Below are 14,021 nucleotides of genomic sequence, written 5' to 3' on the forward strand. Positions count from 1 at the left end.
GTGGCTGCCCGGTAACGGGGCTTGGGCGCTGTGGCGGGGTGCTGTGGGGCTGGCACAGGAAGTAGATGGCTGCGGCCGGTCAGGGTAACGTGGCCTGTAGCAGTGGTGTCACTGGCTTAAAGTGCGACAGGGCTTGGCTTAACTGGTATGGGCTAGAGAGAGCGGCTTGCTGAGCTGGCACGGCTAGAGCGAGGGGGCCGCAGGACGCGGAGCCGGTAGAAGCAGCTGCGAGGGTGGTGGACCGGAGGTGGGTAACGGGGCCTGGGGCTGTGGTGGTGGCTGGGGGTTGTTGAAGCACGGGCATAACAGGGCTTGTAGCTGTGGTGGTGGCTGAGGGGGTGATCGGGGTGGGGGGATAACGGCGATTGGGGCTGTGGGAGTGTTTGGGGTTGTGGGAATGTTTGGGGTTGTAGTGGCTGGGCCTGGTGGGGTGGTGGTGACGGGAGACTGGGTGGCATATGGGGACGATGGTGTGAAGGAGGTGTGGGCAGAGCTGGGTTTGGTGTCTGCCTTGGGAATATTGAGGTGTACAGTGAGGGTGCTGTTGTTAGATAGCTGGAGCCCTGGAGCAGGCTGCCCAGAGAGGCGGTGGAGTCTCCTCTGGAGAGATTCCAAACCCACGTGGACATTGTGATCATGGGCAAGCTGTTGTGGGCAATTCTGCTTTAGTAGGGGTGTTTTTCTGGCACAAAAGTCTGGTTCTTTGTGTTTGTCAGAGCTGTTTGGCTCCTACGCTGTGTACCCAAAATCACAGAATGTGGAAAATTAATCCTGTAGCTTAGACCAAAGCTCTTGGATGCAAAAGCATGAGAGAGTTCTGGGGAATGCTTCTCTGTGCTGAGGATATTCTATACTATTCTCCAGATGAATAAGATTTTGGCCAGGGGGCCAGTCTCTTCCAAGCTGTTTTTAATCTGGACTGGAGGTTTTGATGCTTGGCAGGCTTGAAATGGGACACTTGACATGTTTTTCCTTGTTGCAAACACGCTTTTCTGTGTGCAGTTTGCAGAATGACTCCAGAGATTTTAAGAGCCAAATAAAACAGATGACAAGAGCTGAGAAGCAGCTTGACTTGTTCTGCTGAAAAGTTTTGGGTTGCCTTTCCCCCCCCCCAAAGACATTATCATAAAAATTTTAACTCGATTTCCTAAGCTTTAAACTCTCTTTGAAAGGCATCATGATTTCAAATTTTCTGAGCTGTGCCTATTGGCATTGTCCTGCTCATATTTTATTTTTTATTTGAACTTTAAAATATTAGATGACATGATTCTTGTGTAAATTCAAAGGAAACAAATTCCCTGGAACTGAAAATGTTACATTTTTTTCCACTTGTTCTCTAAACTCTGATCTTCCTTCTGAGTCAGTTTTGTTCAGCTGCAGACATTCGTAAAATCATAGAATGGTTTGGGTTGGAAGAGACCTTCAAGACCATCTGGTTCCAACCCCCTGCCATGAGCAGGGGCACCTTCCACTAGCCCAGGTCACTCAAGGCTTCATCCAATCTGACCTTCTACACCTTCAGGGAGAGGACATCCATGACCTCCCTGGGCAAGCTGTTCCAGTGTTTCACCACTCTCACTCTAAAGAATTTGGTCCTAACCTCCAGTCTCAATCTGCTCTCTTCAAGATTCAATCCATTCCCTCTCATCCTGTAACTACAAGCCCTTGTCAAAAGTCCTTCCCCATCTCTTCTGTAGCCCCCTCAGGTACTGGAAGGCCACTATATGGTCTCTCTGGAGCCTTCTCCAGGCTGAACAGCCCCACCTGTCTCAGCCTGTTCCCATAGGGGAGGTTTTTTAGCCATCTGATTATCTTATGGCCTACTCTGGACCCTCTCAAGCAGGTCCTTTTCATGCCCTGCCAGTGAGCACACCAGAAGGGCACAAAAAGTTGGGAGGGGACACAGCCAGGACAGCTGACCCCAACGAGCCAAAGGGCTATTCCAAACCATAGGACATCATGTCTGGTATCTAAACTGGGGGGGGGAAAGATGGCTGGAGTCTGCTGCTCAGGAGCTGGCCGGTCATTGGTCAATGAGTGTTAAGCAGTTGTGCTCGGCATCACTTGTTCTGTGTGTTCTGGTTATTTTCTTAGTATTGTTATTACAATAATGAGGATAGGCTGAGGGAGTTGGGGTTGTTCAGCCTGGAGAAGACTCCAGGGGGACCTTAGAGCTTCCTTCCAATGCCAGAGGGATCCTACAGAAGGCTGCAGAGGGACTTTTCCTAGGGGTTTCTAGAGACAGGATAAGGGGAATGGTGTGAAGCTGAGGGAGAGCAGGATTAGACTGGACCTTAGGAAGAAGTTCTTCAGTAGGAGGGTGGTGAGACTCTGGAGTGGGTTGCCCAGAGAGGTTGTGAATGTCCCCTCCCTGGAGGTGTTCAAGGCCAGACTGGATGAGGCCTTGAGCATCCAAGTCTAGTTGAGAGGTGTCCCTGCCTATGGCAGGGAGGTTGGAGTAGATGATCTCTGAGGCCTTTCCCATTCTAGGATTCTATCATTATTTATTTTTATCCTTTTCCCTCCTATTAAAGTGCCTCTATCTCAAGCCATGTGTTTTAATTTTTTCCTCCCATTCTCTCCCCCATTCCACTGTGGCTGAGCAGTGAGTAAGTGGCTGCAAGGGGCTTAGCTGCTGGCTGCAGTGAAGCCACATTGAGGAGCAGGGATGAAGGTACAGGACTGTGTTACAGGTTTCTCCTGTGCAGCTGGCTCTGGGGTGTTCCCTTGCAGCTTGGTGTTTGGGTGGTGTATAAATATCTGTGCTGGTTTGGGGCCAGACAGATCATCTCTTGCCCCGAAAGGGACAAAAGAATGAGACTCACACAAACGGATTGGAGAGTGATGGAAAGTTTAAATGGAAAAGCAATTGGTGAAGCTACAGAGAACTACAAACTACAAAGCATAGTGACAAAGAGTATCCCAAAGTGTACAGAACCCCCCACAGAATTCCCAAAGGCTTCCCAATCCTTCCCTTCTTCCCACCTGAGGGTAAACCCAACCCCCCCAGGGCTCTTTCTTCCCCCTCCCGCTGCTAGGCAAGTCTCAGGCTGGCCAGGTCTGAGACTGCCCCCCCCTCCATTCTCCTCCTGGCATTAGGCCTAGACAGGCCTAAGAGGCCTTGAGGATACTCCCCCGGCATTACCTGATAAGAGAGGACATCTCCCAGGGGAGCAGAGAGGGAAGAAAGAGGAAGAGAATGACTCTGCAGATGGCCTTATAGGGCGCAGGATTTATGGGTAGAAATACGCCGTTTCCTGTGTCCACCCCTATTGGGTGAGCACCCAGGACACCAGAGGTGTATCTCATGTAGCAGTGGCAGGGGGCACCCAGCCTAAACTGCCACATTAGCTTTGCAGAAATGTACTTCCACTGTGTTACAGTGAGGCTGGAGCCTCTTTTGTTCTGGTTTTGGTTGACCGACCTTGTAAAATGTGTCCTGTGCTGCTTTTGTGTTTGTGTGATGAAGACAGGAGCGAGTCATGACGATGCCAGCATTGCCCCTGGATGAGCTCCAGCTGACAGAGAGAGATCCCAGGACTGGGAAGCTGAGAACTTTACCAGCACTGGTGAGCTGTGTTTTTCCTGAAAGCCAAACAAGACCTTTAATAAGTAATTGTCTTCCCTTGAGGCCTGAGCTAAAGTGCCCCTTGGTCCAGGTTATGATGAAATGTGGTTGGCTTGCCTGTCAAAGGCATTTGGTTTGTGTTTCAGTGCGTTGGGGATCTTCTCAATGCTGATCAATAGCTAAAGGGCAGGGGGCAAGAGGATGGGGCCAGATTCTTCTCAGTGGTGGCCAAGGACAGGACAAAGGGCACTGGGGACAAACTGGAACTCAGGAGGTTCCATCTGAACATGAGGAACAACTTGTTTGGTGTGAGGGCGCTGGAGCCCTGGAGCAGGCTGCCTAGAATGGTTGTGGGGTCTTCTTGTCTGGAGAGCTTCCAAACCCCCCTGGCCATTGTGAGGCTGAGCAAGCTGCTGTGGGTGCCCCTGCTGTAGCAGAGGGGTTGGACTGAATGATCTCCAGATGTCCTTCCAGTCCCCACCATGCTGGGATTCTGTGACCTGCTACTGGCTCATGAGGAGGTTTACCCTGGGCATACAGACACGTGGGCTCCTCAACATGATTCTCATTGTAGGGTGGGAGCATTTGGGTAAAGCCTGTTCAGTAACCCTTGGGAAGGGCAGTGAAATGTTTCATCTCTGTCTTTGGTGGCCATGTCAGTTTGACTTAGTGCAGTGTTGTGCAAGAACCACTCAGGAGGAAAAAGAGAGAGTGCAGGCCATGTTTCAGAAGCATGACATGAAGCTGTTGCTGTTTGTTTGGGAGGTGTGGGAGGACTGCTTTGCAAGCCTTTTGGTTAAGAGACTGCAAGGAGCAACATCTACCAAATTATGAAGGTCTGAAAAGCTTGCTGATAAATAAAGATATAAACCCACTGCTCTGCTGCCTTGAAAGGTCAGAAAATGTGAAGTTACCAGGGAACTGAATGTCCACTTGTGTTACTGTGAGTTTGTGTTGGCTTCCTAACATTCAGTGAGCAGAGCAAATGGTAACTGGGTGTTCCTGTCACCTGCTCTGTAATTTTAAGACAGTGTTTTGGCTTTCTGCAGCACCCAGAAATCAAAGCAGATCGGTCTTTTGTGCTGTACAGACCACCCCCTCTTACCAGAGACCCTGCTTTGGTGGAAGAGTTCCTGGAGCGAGCAAAATTCATTGCAGATGACCTCAACTGGCTTCTGGCTTTGCCCCATGAGAAATTTTGGTGCCAGGTAATAATTGTTTTATGGATATTGAAGGTAATAATTGTTTTATGGATATTGAAGAAAAGGCAGAAACAATCTAGGTGCTTGGTGGAGCTACCAACTTGAAATTTTTTCCATGAAGACTCAAATATGCTTATTATGGCACAGATGTGTTTATGACTCATGAGGTCATTTGTCAAGCATTTGAATTTTGATTACTGCACCTTAGAGTGCAAAGTCTTATTTCCCCGTGGATTTGCAGTGTGGATTTGAAGAGTTTGCTTGTATCATACAATCCTGGAATCATTAGGGTTGGAAAAGACCTTTTAAGATCACAGAGTCCAGCCTTAACCCAGCTACCATGACCACTAAACTGTATCCTGAAGCACCACATCTGCAGCTTCTTGAACACTTCCAGGGATGGTGATTCTGCCACCTCCCTGGGCAGCCTGTTCCAACCTCTCATCATTCTCTCAGGAAAGAAATTCTTCCTAATCTCCAACCTAACCCTCCTCTGGCACACCCTGAGGCCATTTCCTCTCATCCTGTCACTGGTTACTTGGGAGACCAACCCCTGCTTCACTCCAACCTCCTTTCAGGGAGCTGTAGACAGCAATGAAGCTTCCCCTCAGCCTCCTCCAGACTAAACAACCCCATCTCCCTCAGACACAGCTCATACCACGCCCTCCAAACCCCTCCCCAGCCTCGCTGCTTTTCTCTGGACACCCTCCAGCCCCTCAATGTCTTTCCTGTACTGTGGTGCCCAGAACTGAACCCAGTGCTCAAGCTGTGACCTCACCAGTGCCCACGACAGGGGCACCATCACTTCCCTGCTCCTGCTGGCCACACTATTACTGATCCAGGCCAGGATGCCATTGGCCTTCTTGGCCACCTGGGCACAGGCTGGCTCACGTTCAGCCCTCCACCAGCACCCCCAGGTCCTTTTCCAGTGAGCTGCTTTCCAGCCACCCTGCCCCAAGCCTGGAGTGTTGCTTGGGGTTGTTGTGACCCAAGTGCAGGACCCAGCTCTTGAGGCTTTTTGAACCTCATCCCATCGATCCAACCTGGCCAGATCCCTTTGCAGATCCTTCCTACCCTCCAGTAGATCAACACTGCCGCTCAATTTAGTGTCACCTGGAAACTTGCTGAGGGTGCACTCGATCCTTTCATCCAAACCATTGGTATGTGAAGCATGTGAATCCTTTTAGCACTCTGGGAAGTTTTGAATTGCTAGATGTGAATTCCCCTGGGCACAGGTGAATTTAAATTCACAAGTGCCCCTGGGCAGGTGTGACATTCCCTTCTTCCTTCTCTTTCCTTGGGCAAGGTCATATTTGATGAGACACTTCAGAAGTGTCTGGACTCCTACCTGTGCCATGCCCCACGCAAGTTTGATGCCTCTCTGGATTGCCAGCCAGAGGTGAATGAGATGCAGAAATGCCTTCACCAGAGTGTCTTCCTGACCTTCCTCAGGATGTCCACACACAAGGAGTCCAAGGTAAACATTTCCTTGCCTTGCAGGTGCTCCAGGCTTTGTTTCTTAGGAATAAAGACAACTGGGGAGCTTAATCCTGATTCTTACTGGTGTGCCCAGCAGCGTTCCTCTCCCTGGGCATGTTTATCAACCTCCATGTGCAGATGATAACCACTCAGAGCTGAGATACCTGAGCTATGCAGTGATTCTGCAGGAAGGGGATCCAGGCAGCCAGCTAAGTAATAGCAAGTTAGCCACATGTGATGGTGTGAGAAAGGCTGGGAGAGAGGACAGAGCCAGTTGGCCTTTGTACAGCTGCATGGACAGAGGGTGGCTGCAGAGGGACTTTTCCTAAGGATGTCTAGAGACGTGACAAGGGGGGGTGGTTTGAAGCTGAGGGAGAGCAGGGTTAGACTGGAGCTTAGGAAGAAGTTCTTCAGTAGGAGGGTAGCGAGACTCTGGAATGGGTTGCCCAGAGAGGTTGTGAATGTCCCCTCCCTGGAGGTGTTTAAGTCCAGATTGGATGAGGTCTTGAGCATCCAAGTCTAGTTGAGAGGTGTCCCTCCCCATGGCAGGGAGGTTGGAGTAGATGGTCTTTGAGGTCCCTTCCAAGCTAAGCTGTTCTAGGATTCTTCAGGCTGCCTGCAGCTGAGCATTTGCTCCCTCAGTGCCTCTTCCCCTGTGCAGTGATCTGTGCTGGTATTTGGCTCTCCTTGAACTTTCCCCAAGTTCTGGGCACACAAGGAACTGGCTCTAAATTACTGTTTTCTTGGCACCTTAATTGAAAGCCAAGCCCTAATTGTGGGAGTGCAGCTCCCATCAGGAGCCCTGGAATTTTCACGAGGCCTTTGGGTAGGATGAGGGAGGCACCTTGTGTGGTAGCAATTGCTCCCTTGATACTCTCATTGGTCTGTGATGTGTTGTTTAGTGGTGTATTGATTCTCTTCATTGTCACAATGCTGTCATTCAGGACTTTTGGAGTGGAAGTTGGAGGACTGGGACAGGAACAGGTAGAAGGAATGCTGGAGCCTGCCACTGGCACCGCTTCAGCAGAAGTACTCAGACACCTCTATGGTGTCTTTCATTCCAGAATCTGATTAAATCTTACCACTCCAGTGAGGCAGACAAGCATTCAAACCCATTTTATAGTTGAGTAATTTGAAGAGAATTAATAGTCTGTTGTCGTGCAGGCAGTCAGCAGGAGTTCTAGAAACTGAACCTGGCCAGCATAAAGCCCTGGCCCTCTGCTTTAGCAGGGAAATGTGTGTGCTGCCTTTCACTGGGAGTGAAAACATTTGCTGTCATGGGCAAATGTGTCTTCTGAAAATCCAAAATCACCTTTTGTTTGTTTCTCAGTGTCAAAGGTGATGGAATCTTTGTCATCTAGACCTTTAGAAGAAATTCCTTCAGTGTTATGACTCCAGGATTTTGACAGAGTGTTCTAGCAGTCAGGGCACAGAGCTGCAGCTCATAGAATCACAGACTGGTTTGGGTTGGAAGGGACCTTTCAAGGTCATCCAGTCCAACCCCCCTGCAGTCAGCAGGGACATCTGCAACTAGAGCAGGTTGCTCAGAGCCCCAGACAACCTGACCTTCAATAGTTCCAGGGATGGGGCATCTCCCACCTCTCTGGGCAACGTGGGCTGGGATCTCAGCACCCTCAGTGTCAAACATTTTTCCTTCTCTCCAGACTAAATCTTCCTGCTTTGGTTTCAAACCATCAGCCCTTGTCCTGTCACAACATACCCTGCTCAAAAGTCTATCCCCAATTTTCTGTGCTGAAAGGCCACCAGAAGGTCTCAGCCTGACCTCAGAGTATGGGGCTACCAGCCCTCTCAATCCCTGGGATTTCTGCCTCCTTGTCACTGATGCAGTCATCTTCAGTGCCTTGATTCTGCTCTCCCAGGGTACCAATGCCCTCAGGCTTTGATTTCATGGTATTCTCTCAATGTCAGAGCCACTTAAGCTGTTCCTGTGCCTGGCTGCTCTTTCCTGCCCCTGAGCTGAGGCACTCCTGTGTCTGCTCAGCTGGTCATTTGGCCATGTCTTGAGCCAGTCTGGGAGCAGAATGAACTGTAGGGAGCTTTTTGTTTGCCCTTTTAGGTGGGTTGATTCCCTTCATGGTGCAGCCTGACCCTGTGAGTGGTGCAAGGCTGGTGGGGTGGATGCTGTGACCTGCACAGCTGGTGACAGTGACAAGCAGCTGGGAACATGCTGCTGTAGGGCTCTGCAGGAGAAACGTGAGCAGAGCTGCTGCCTTCTGTGAAACAAAATGTGAAACACACCTTGGGGAGATGTTGGGGAGGTGTCATGAAATCATAGAATTGGGTTGGAAGGGACCCTCTAAGGTCACCTTGTCCAACCTATCTGCAGTCAGCAGGGATGTGGAGGTTGGTCTTTTCCAACCAAAACAATTCTATGGTCTCCAACTAGACCTGGTTGCTCCAGAGCCCCATCAAGTCTGACCTTGAATGTCTCCAGGGATGAGGCCTCCTCCACATCCCTGGGCAACCTGTTCCAGTGTCTCACCACCCTTACTGTAAAGAACTTCTTCCTAATCTCTGGTCTAAAGCTGCCTTCCTCAAGCCAATTAGAATTGTAGTTAGTGTCATTATCATGCTGGAGTTCTAGCAGAGAAAGATCTGGAATAGCCTTTCAATTCCTCTCTTTTTCTTTATAGGATCACTTTATCACTCCCTCTGTCTTTGGAGAAATTATTTACAATAACTTCCTGTTTGACATCCCGAAGATCCTGGATCTCTGTGTGCTCTTTGGGAAGGGAAATGGTCTCCTGCTCCAGAAGATGATTGGTTAGTTAAAACCAAGGAACAACTTGCTGCATTTAGGCTTTTACTTGTATAATGACAAGTGAGATTTTATACCATTGTTACTGCTCTGAAAATGAATTATTCAGTAGCAAGTAGAATCTGTAATTTCTGAATCAATATCTAGATCAGGCTACTTTCCCTTCCCCCCCCTTTTTTTCCCTTCGCCCCCCCCGCTTTTTTCCCTTTGCCCCCCCGCCCCCCTTTTTTTTTTTTCCCTTGGCCCCCTTTTTCCCTTGGCCCCTTCATATCTATCAGCTTAGCTGTCCTGAGCTGGGCTTGTGGTATTAGGCATGAGCCAAGGCACAGTTACACCTCAGCAGTTGTTTCCCATGCCAGTTAAATGTATCTCCTCAGCCACTGTATGAGTACCATGAAGGCTCTGGAAAATCCTGGTGGAGATGGGAAGGGGCAAACAACTCAGTTCCTGGACAGGGAGGGAGGAGGTTTAGAACATGGGGCACAGTCCAACTGCTCATTTGAGTGCTGCTGTTCCCACAGTTGGGAGCCAAGTGAAACATGCCAGGTGAGGTAATCACTGGTCTGGGAAGAGGGAGAACTTGACATTTCAATGCAGACATTGATTTATACAATGCCTGCAAACCACAAAGCAGCTCAGAGCATTGCTCAAGCTGTGCTTATCCCTCCACTTCCCTGTGTCTGGACAGATAGTCTCAGGGCAAGTGCATGTTAAGGAGCATCTCAGCCTTGGCTGCTAGAACCTGTGTAGAGAATCAGGGCAATGGGTTCAGTGTCTGTATTTATCCTCTGTGCTCCTCATCAGGGAACCACCTCTGATCCTTCCCATCTACCTGAGCACAGATGCAAGAGTACTTAACCTTGGATGGAGTGAGCTGCTCTTCCTAAAGTCTAATCCACTTTGTCTGTGGTTCATGCAGTGAACCTTTCTCCTCTCTCTGGTAGTTGTTTTTGCCTCCTTGGCAGGTTGACTGACAGGAGAAATGTTTGAGACCTTGTGATGCAGCCCAGTTTCCAGACCACAAAAGCTTAGAGAAACCTTTGCATTTTTTAACCCCTTTATCCTTTTTTAGGACCTTCCACTCTAAATTCATCTGTCAAGCCTCAGAGGTGGAAAGAAGGCACGACAAGACAGATAGTTCTCTTCCAGATCTGAAGTTTAGATTATCTAGGGTCTTCAAAATATTCTGAAGATGACCTAAATGTGTGGGAGCTGATTTGAATGATGCACACACTCTGGAGGGCAGCACAGTAACACAGCACACAACCAGCCAGTGATTTGCTCACCTGGTTATTTGCATTCTGTTGTGACAGTCATGGCCTGAGCAGTTCTGGTGTGTTGATCATTGATTAACTTTGGGTTCACAGATTCACAGATTGCACTGAGTTGGAAGGGACCCTCAGAGGTCACGTTGTCCAACACCCCTGCAGGCAGCAGGGACACCTCTGACTACAGCAGGTTGCTCAGGGTCCCATCAAGTCTAGTCTTGAAGGTCTCCAGGGACAGGGCCTCAACCACATCCTTGGGCAACTTGTTCCAGTGTCTCATCTCCCTCACTGTGCAGAACTTCCTCCTAATGTCCAACCTAAATCTACCCTGCTCCAGTTTTAAACCATTGCCCCTTGTCCTATCACTCCAAGCCCTTCTGAACAGGCCCTCCCCAGCCTTCCTGTAGGTCCCATTCAGATATTGAAATGCAGCTCTGAGGTCTCCTCAGAACCTTCTCTTCTCCAGGCTGAACAACCCCAGCTCTCCCAGCCTGTCCTCATAGCAGAGGTGCCCTCCTCTGGACCCACTCCAGCAGGCCCATGTCTCTCTTGTGCTGGGAGCCTCAGAACTATTCTCTGAGGGTATAAATTACTTTGAAACCTGTCTCATAGCTCTTACCCATGCTCTGTCCTCGCTGGAGAATTCTTCATCATCTGAGCAGTCATTCCCAGGAAAATAGGCAGCCTCTGTGGTTGCTTGGTGAGGATTTATGGTATGCCAGTACTCTGGGGGGTATTTTGTGGAGATGATGATGTCCAAGTAATATAATAGCAGGTATTACTAAAGCCTCATTGCCTTTAAGAAATATCCTGCAGAACCTTTTCCTGCCTGTGCTGAACTGTTATCAGAAATTAAAAGTCAGCTCCAGTTGTCACATAAAGGAATGTTTAGTGACAGTATTTGCATTATTCATTGATTCAGCCTCTGGGGCGTGAATCATCCAACTCCTCGTTTGCTCTGCTCTGCTGAGCATGTTCTCATTACCACTTCCCTGGTTGCACTGAGTTGATGGGCTGGCCTTGTAGGGGTGGGCCCTCTGCCTGTGTCCTGAGTGGTGCTTAGCTGTATCTGAGGGGTAGTGGTGACAGTGATAACACCAATGCTGCTCCTGGTGCAGGTTCACTTGTCAGTGTGAGTGAACTGGGCTCCTTCTCCTTCTCTTCCCAGGAAATATCTTCACCCAGCAGCCAAGTTACTTCAGTGACCTCGATCAAACTCTGCCCACTGTCCTCCAGGTACTGCTTCCTGCTTGGCAGGGCTCAGATTCCACCTCCAAGTGTGGCACAGCTCAGAGAGTAGAAGGGACTGAATGTGGCGATAGGCAAGCCAGAGGGTGTTTGCTATTGCTTACTTTTGTCTAATGTATGCTCATGTGGGTCAGGCAGGCTTTGAACCTTTATGTGGAGCTATTGATGACTGTTTTCTTCAACTTCTAGCCTTCCCTGCAGATTATCTCTAGGAATTTTCGTTAAGCAGTTCAGAAACTGTTCTTTGTGCTCCCCCCACCTCAAGCAAGGGAACATTGAAACTGAGCAAAGGAGAGACCCTGAGAAGTAGCTGAGGCTTGCCACAGTAGGAGGGGTTTGTGTTAGTGAACATTGTGGGTTCTTAGGAGTAAAGGAAGACCTCCAGGAGAGCTGGAGAAGGACTTTGTACAAAGACATCTCGTGACAGGACAAAGGGCAATGGCTTCAAACTGGAAGAAGCTGGATTTGGAAGAGAGATTAGGAAAACATTCTTTGCCGTGAGGGTGGTGAGGCACTGGAACAGGCTGCCCAGAGAAGTTGTGGAGGCTTTACAACTAGATGGTCTTTAAGGTCCCTTCCAACCCAACTCATTCTATGAATCTATGAAGCTTCAGTACTTGTAGCCACCCATCCATGTATCCCTAGGAGGAGGGTTTGACAAAGTGCAAGTGCAGAAGATTTGATTTAATTGGGTTCTACACCAAAAGCTGTTAGCAATCCAGAGTCTAATTCTGTCAGCTTCTCTTCAGATTCTTTGTTTATAAAGAACCACTAAATCTGCCCTGCTCTCCTCAGAGGAGAGGGCAGGAAGGCATTGGGACCAGATCTTCAGCAGGAGGTGCTGTTAACCTCCCATTTATCCCACTCCTCCCTTGTAACTATGGATCTCAGATGGCCTCCCAGTGTTGGCCTTGCTGGCCATTTTTCCCACACATCTATGGGTCTGGATTACACAGAATCACAGATTGCATAATGTTGGAAGGGACCCTCAAAGGTCATCTTGTCCAAGCCCCCTGCAGTCAGCAGGGACACCCCCAACTAGAGCAGGTTGCTCAGGGCCCCATCAAGTGTGATCTCCAATGGCTCCAGGGATGGGGCCTCAACCACATCCCTGGGCAACCTGTTCCAGTGTCTCCCCACCCTCACTGTGCAGAACTTCCTCCTGATGGCCAACCTCAATCTGCCCTGCTCCAGTTTCAAACCACTGCCCCTTGTCCTATCCCCACAGCCCCTTCTGAACAATTCCATCCTCAGCCTTCCTGGAGGTCCCCTTCAGATACTGAAGTGCAGCTCTAAGGTCTCCCTAGAGCCTTCTCTTCTCCAGGCTGACAACCCCAGCTCCCTCAGCCTGTCCTCATAGCAGAGGTCGTATGCAGCTGCACTTGAATGCTTTGCAAGCTGCACGGAGGTTGAGAAGTGCAGCATGGCCCTTTCTGCCAGGGTCTGTTGCAGCTTCCATCTTGCACAGCTCCTTGCTCTGTGGAAGTAGTCCCATTGCATCCATGATCACAGCAGTGATTGCTAACCACAGGAAGCTGCTTTCTCCTGTCTTTTAACCCTGTTCTCTTGCTGTAGGTGTTCAACAATATTCTGCATAAGTGTGGTTTGCAGTGTGAAGGAGCCTCTGCTGAGCCCCAGAAACTGGAAGAAAAAGTGAATGTGACTCCAGGGAGCATGCCCCTCCAGGTAGGACTGCTGCTCCTTGCACTTCACTCTTTGTAGTCCTGCAGCCTGAACAGTCTGTGGAGCAGTAAGACTACAGAGGGTCATTCCATTCCCAAATGCTGGTGGCTGCTATGGCACATGGTTCCATGGCATTGTTTTACTGTTTGTCATCTGACTTGGTGATAAAGCTTCTCCAGGAGGAATTGGCTGCACTGCAGGTCAGCCACACACAGTGTACCCTGGGCTCTTTCTGAACCTGTTTTTTTGTGTTTCACTTAACCACTTTGTCAATAATTAAATCCCAGCATGGTAGGGCTGGGAAGGGACTTCTGGAGATCATCCAGCCCTAAAGCAGGGGCACCCACAGCACCTTGCCCAGCATCACAAAGACCAGGGGAGGCTTGAGAGGCTTGAGACTCTATAACCTCTCTGGGCAGCCTGCCCCAGGGCTCCAGCACTCTCACACCAAAGAAATTTCCCCTCCTGTTCATATAGAACCTCCTGGGTTACAGTTTGTGCCCATTGCCCCTTGTGCTGTCACTGGGCATCACTGAGAAGAGTCTGGCCCCATCCCCTTTTCCCTTGCCCGTTAGGTACTGATCAGCATTGAGAAGATCAGCTCTTGTAAGCCCAGAGTATCTGGATTACAGAACCCTTACAGTTCTCAGGGTTGATTCTTTTTCCTTCTTTGTTTAATGACAGTGCCCTTCAGTTCATCAGGGGAGGGTGGGATTTGTGCAGAGAAGCCCCTCTCAGTGGTTGTGGTCCTCTGCAGAATCCCAGTCACACAGCTTGTGTGTGGGAGTTGGTAC

At 49.5% G+C, this 14,021-nt stretch overlaps 1 protein-coding gene across 6 annotated transcripts in view; it reads left to right on the top strand.

The window, feature by feature from the left end:
• Positions 1–3,488: 3,488 nt before the first annotated feature.
• Positions 3,489–14,021, top strand: part of ASCC2 (activating signal cointegrator 1 complex subunit 2) — a 34,952-nt gene continuing 24,419 nt past the window's right edge. For 3 of the 6 annotated variants that reach the window (XM_054392971.1, XM_054392973.1, XM_054392975.1), the window contains exons 1-5: positions 3,489–3,569; positions 6,077–6,247; positions 8,904–9,033; positions 11,465–11,532; positions 13,120–13,230. In XM_054392971.1, coding sequence (XP_054248946.1) covers positions 3,489–3,569; positions 6,077–6,247; positions 8,904–9,033; positions 11,465–11,532; positions 13,120–13,230 — 561 coding nt within the window. Of the gene's footprint in view, positions 3,570–4,617; positions 4,777–6,076; positions 6,248–8,903; positions 9,034–11,464; positions 11,533–13,119; positions 13,231–14,021 lie in introns of all 6 variants that reach the window. The other 3 variants (XM_054392969.1, XM_054392970.1, XM_054392974.1) reach the window with 2 other exon arrangements.

The sequence above is a fragment of the Indicator indicator genome, chromosome 26 (genome assembly GCF_027791375.1).
Source record: "Indicator indicator isolate 239-I01 chromosome 26, UM_Iind_1.1, whole genome shotgun sequence".
In the NCBI taxonomy this organism is placed as follows: domain Eukaryota; kingdom Metazoa; phylum Chordata; class Aves; order Piciformes; family Indicatoridae; genus Indicator; species Indicator indicator.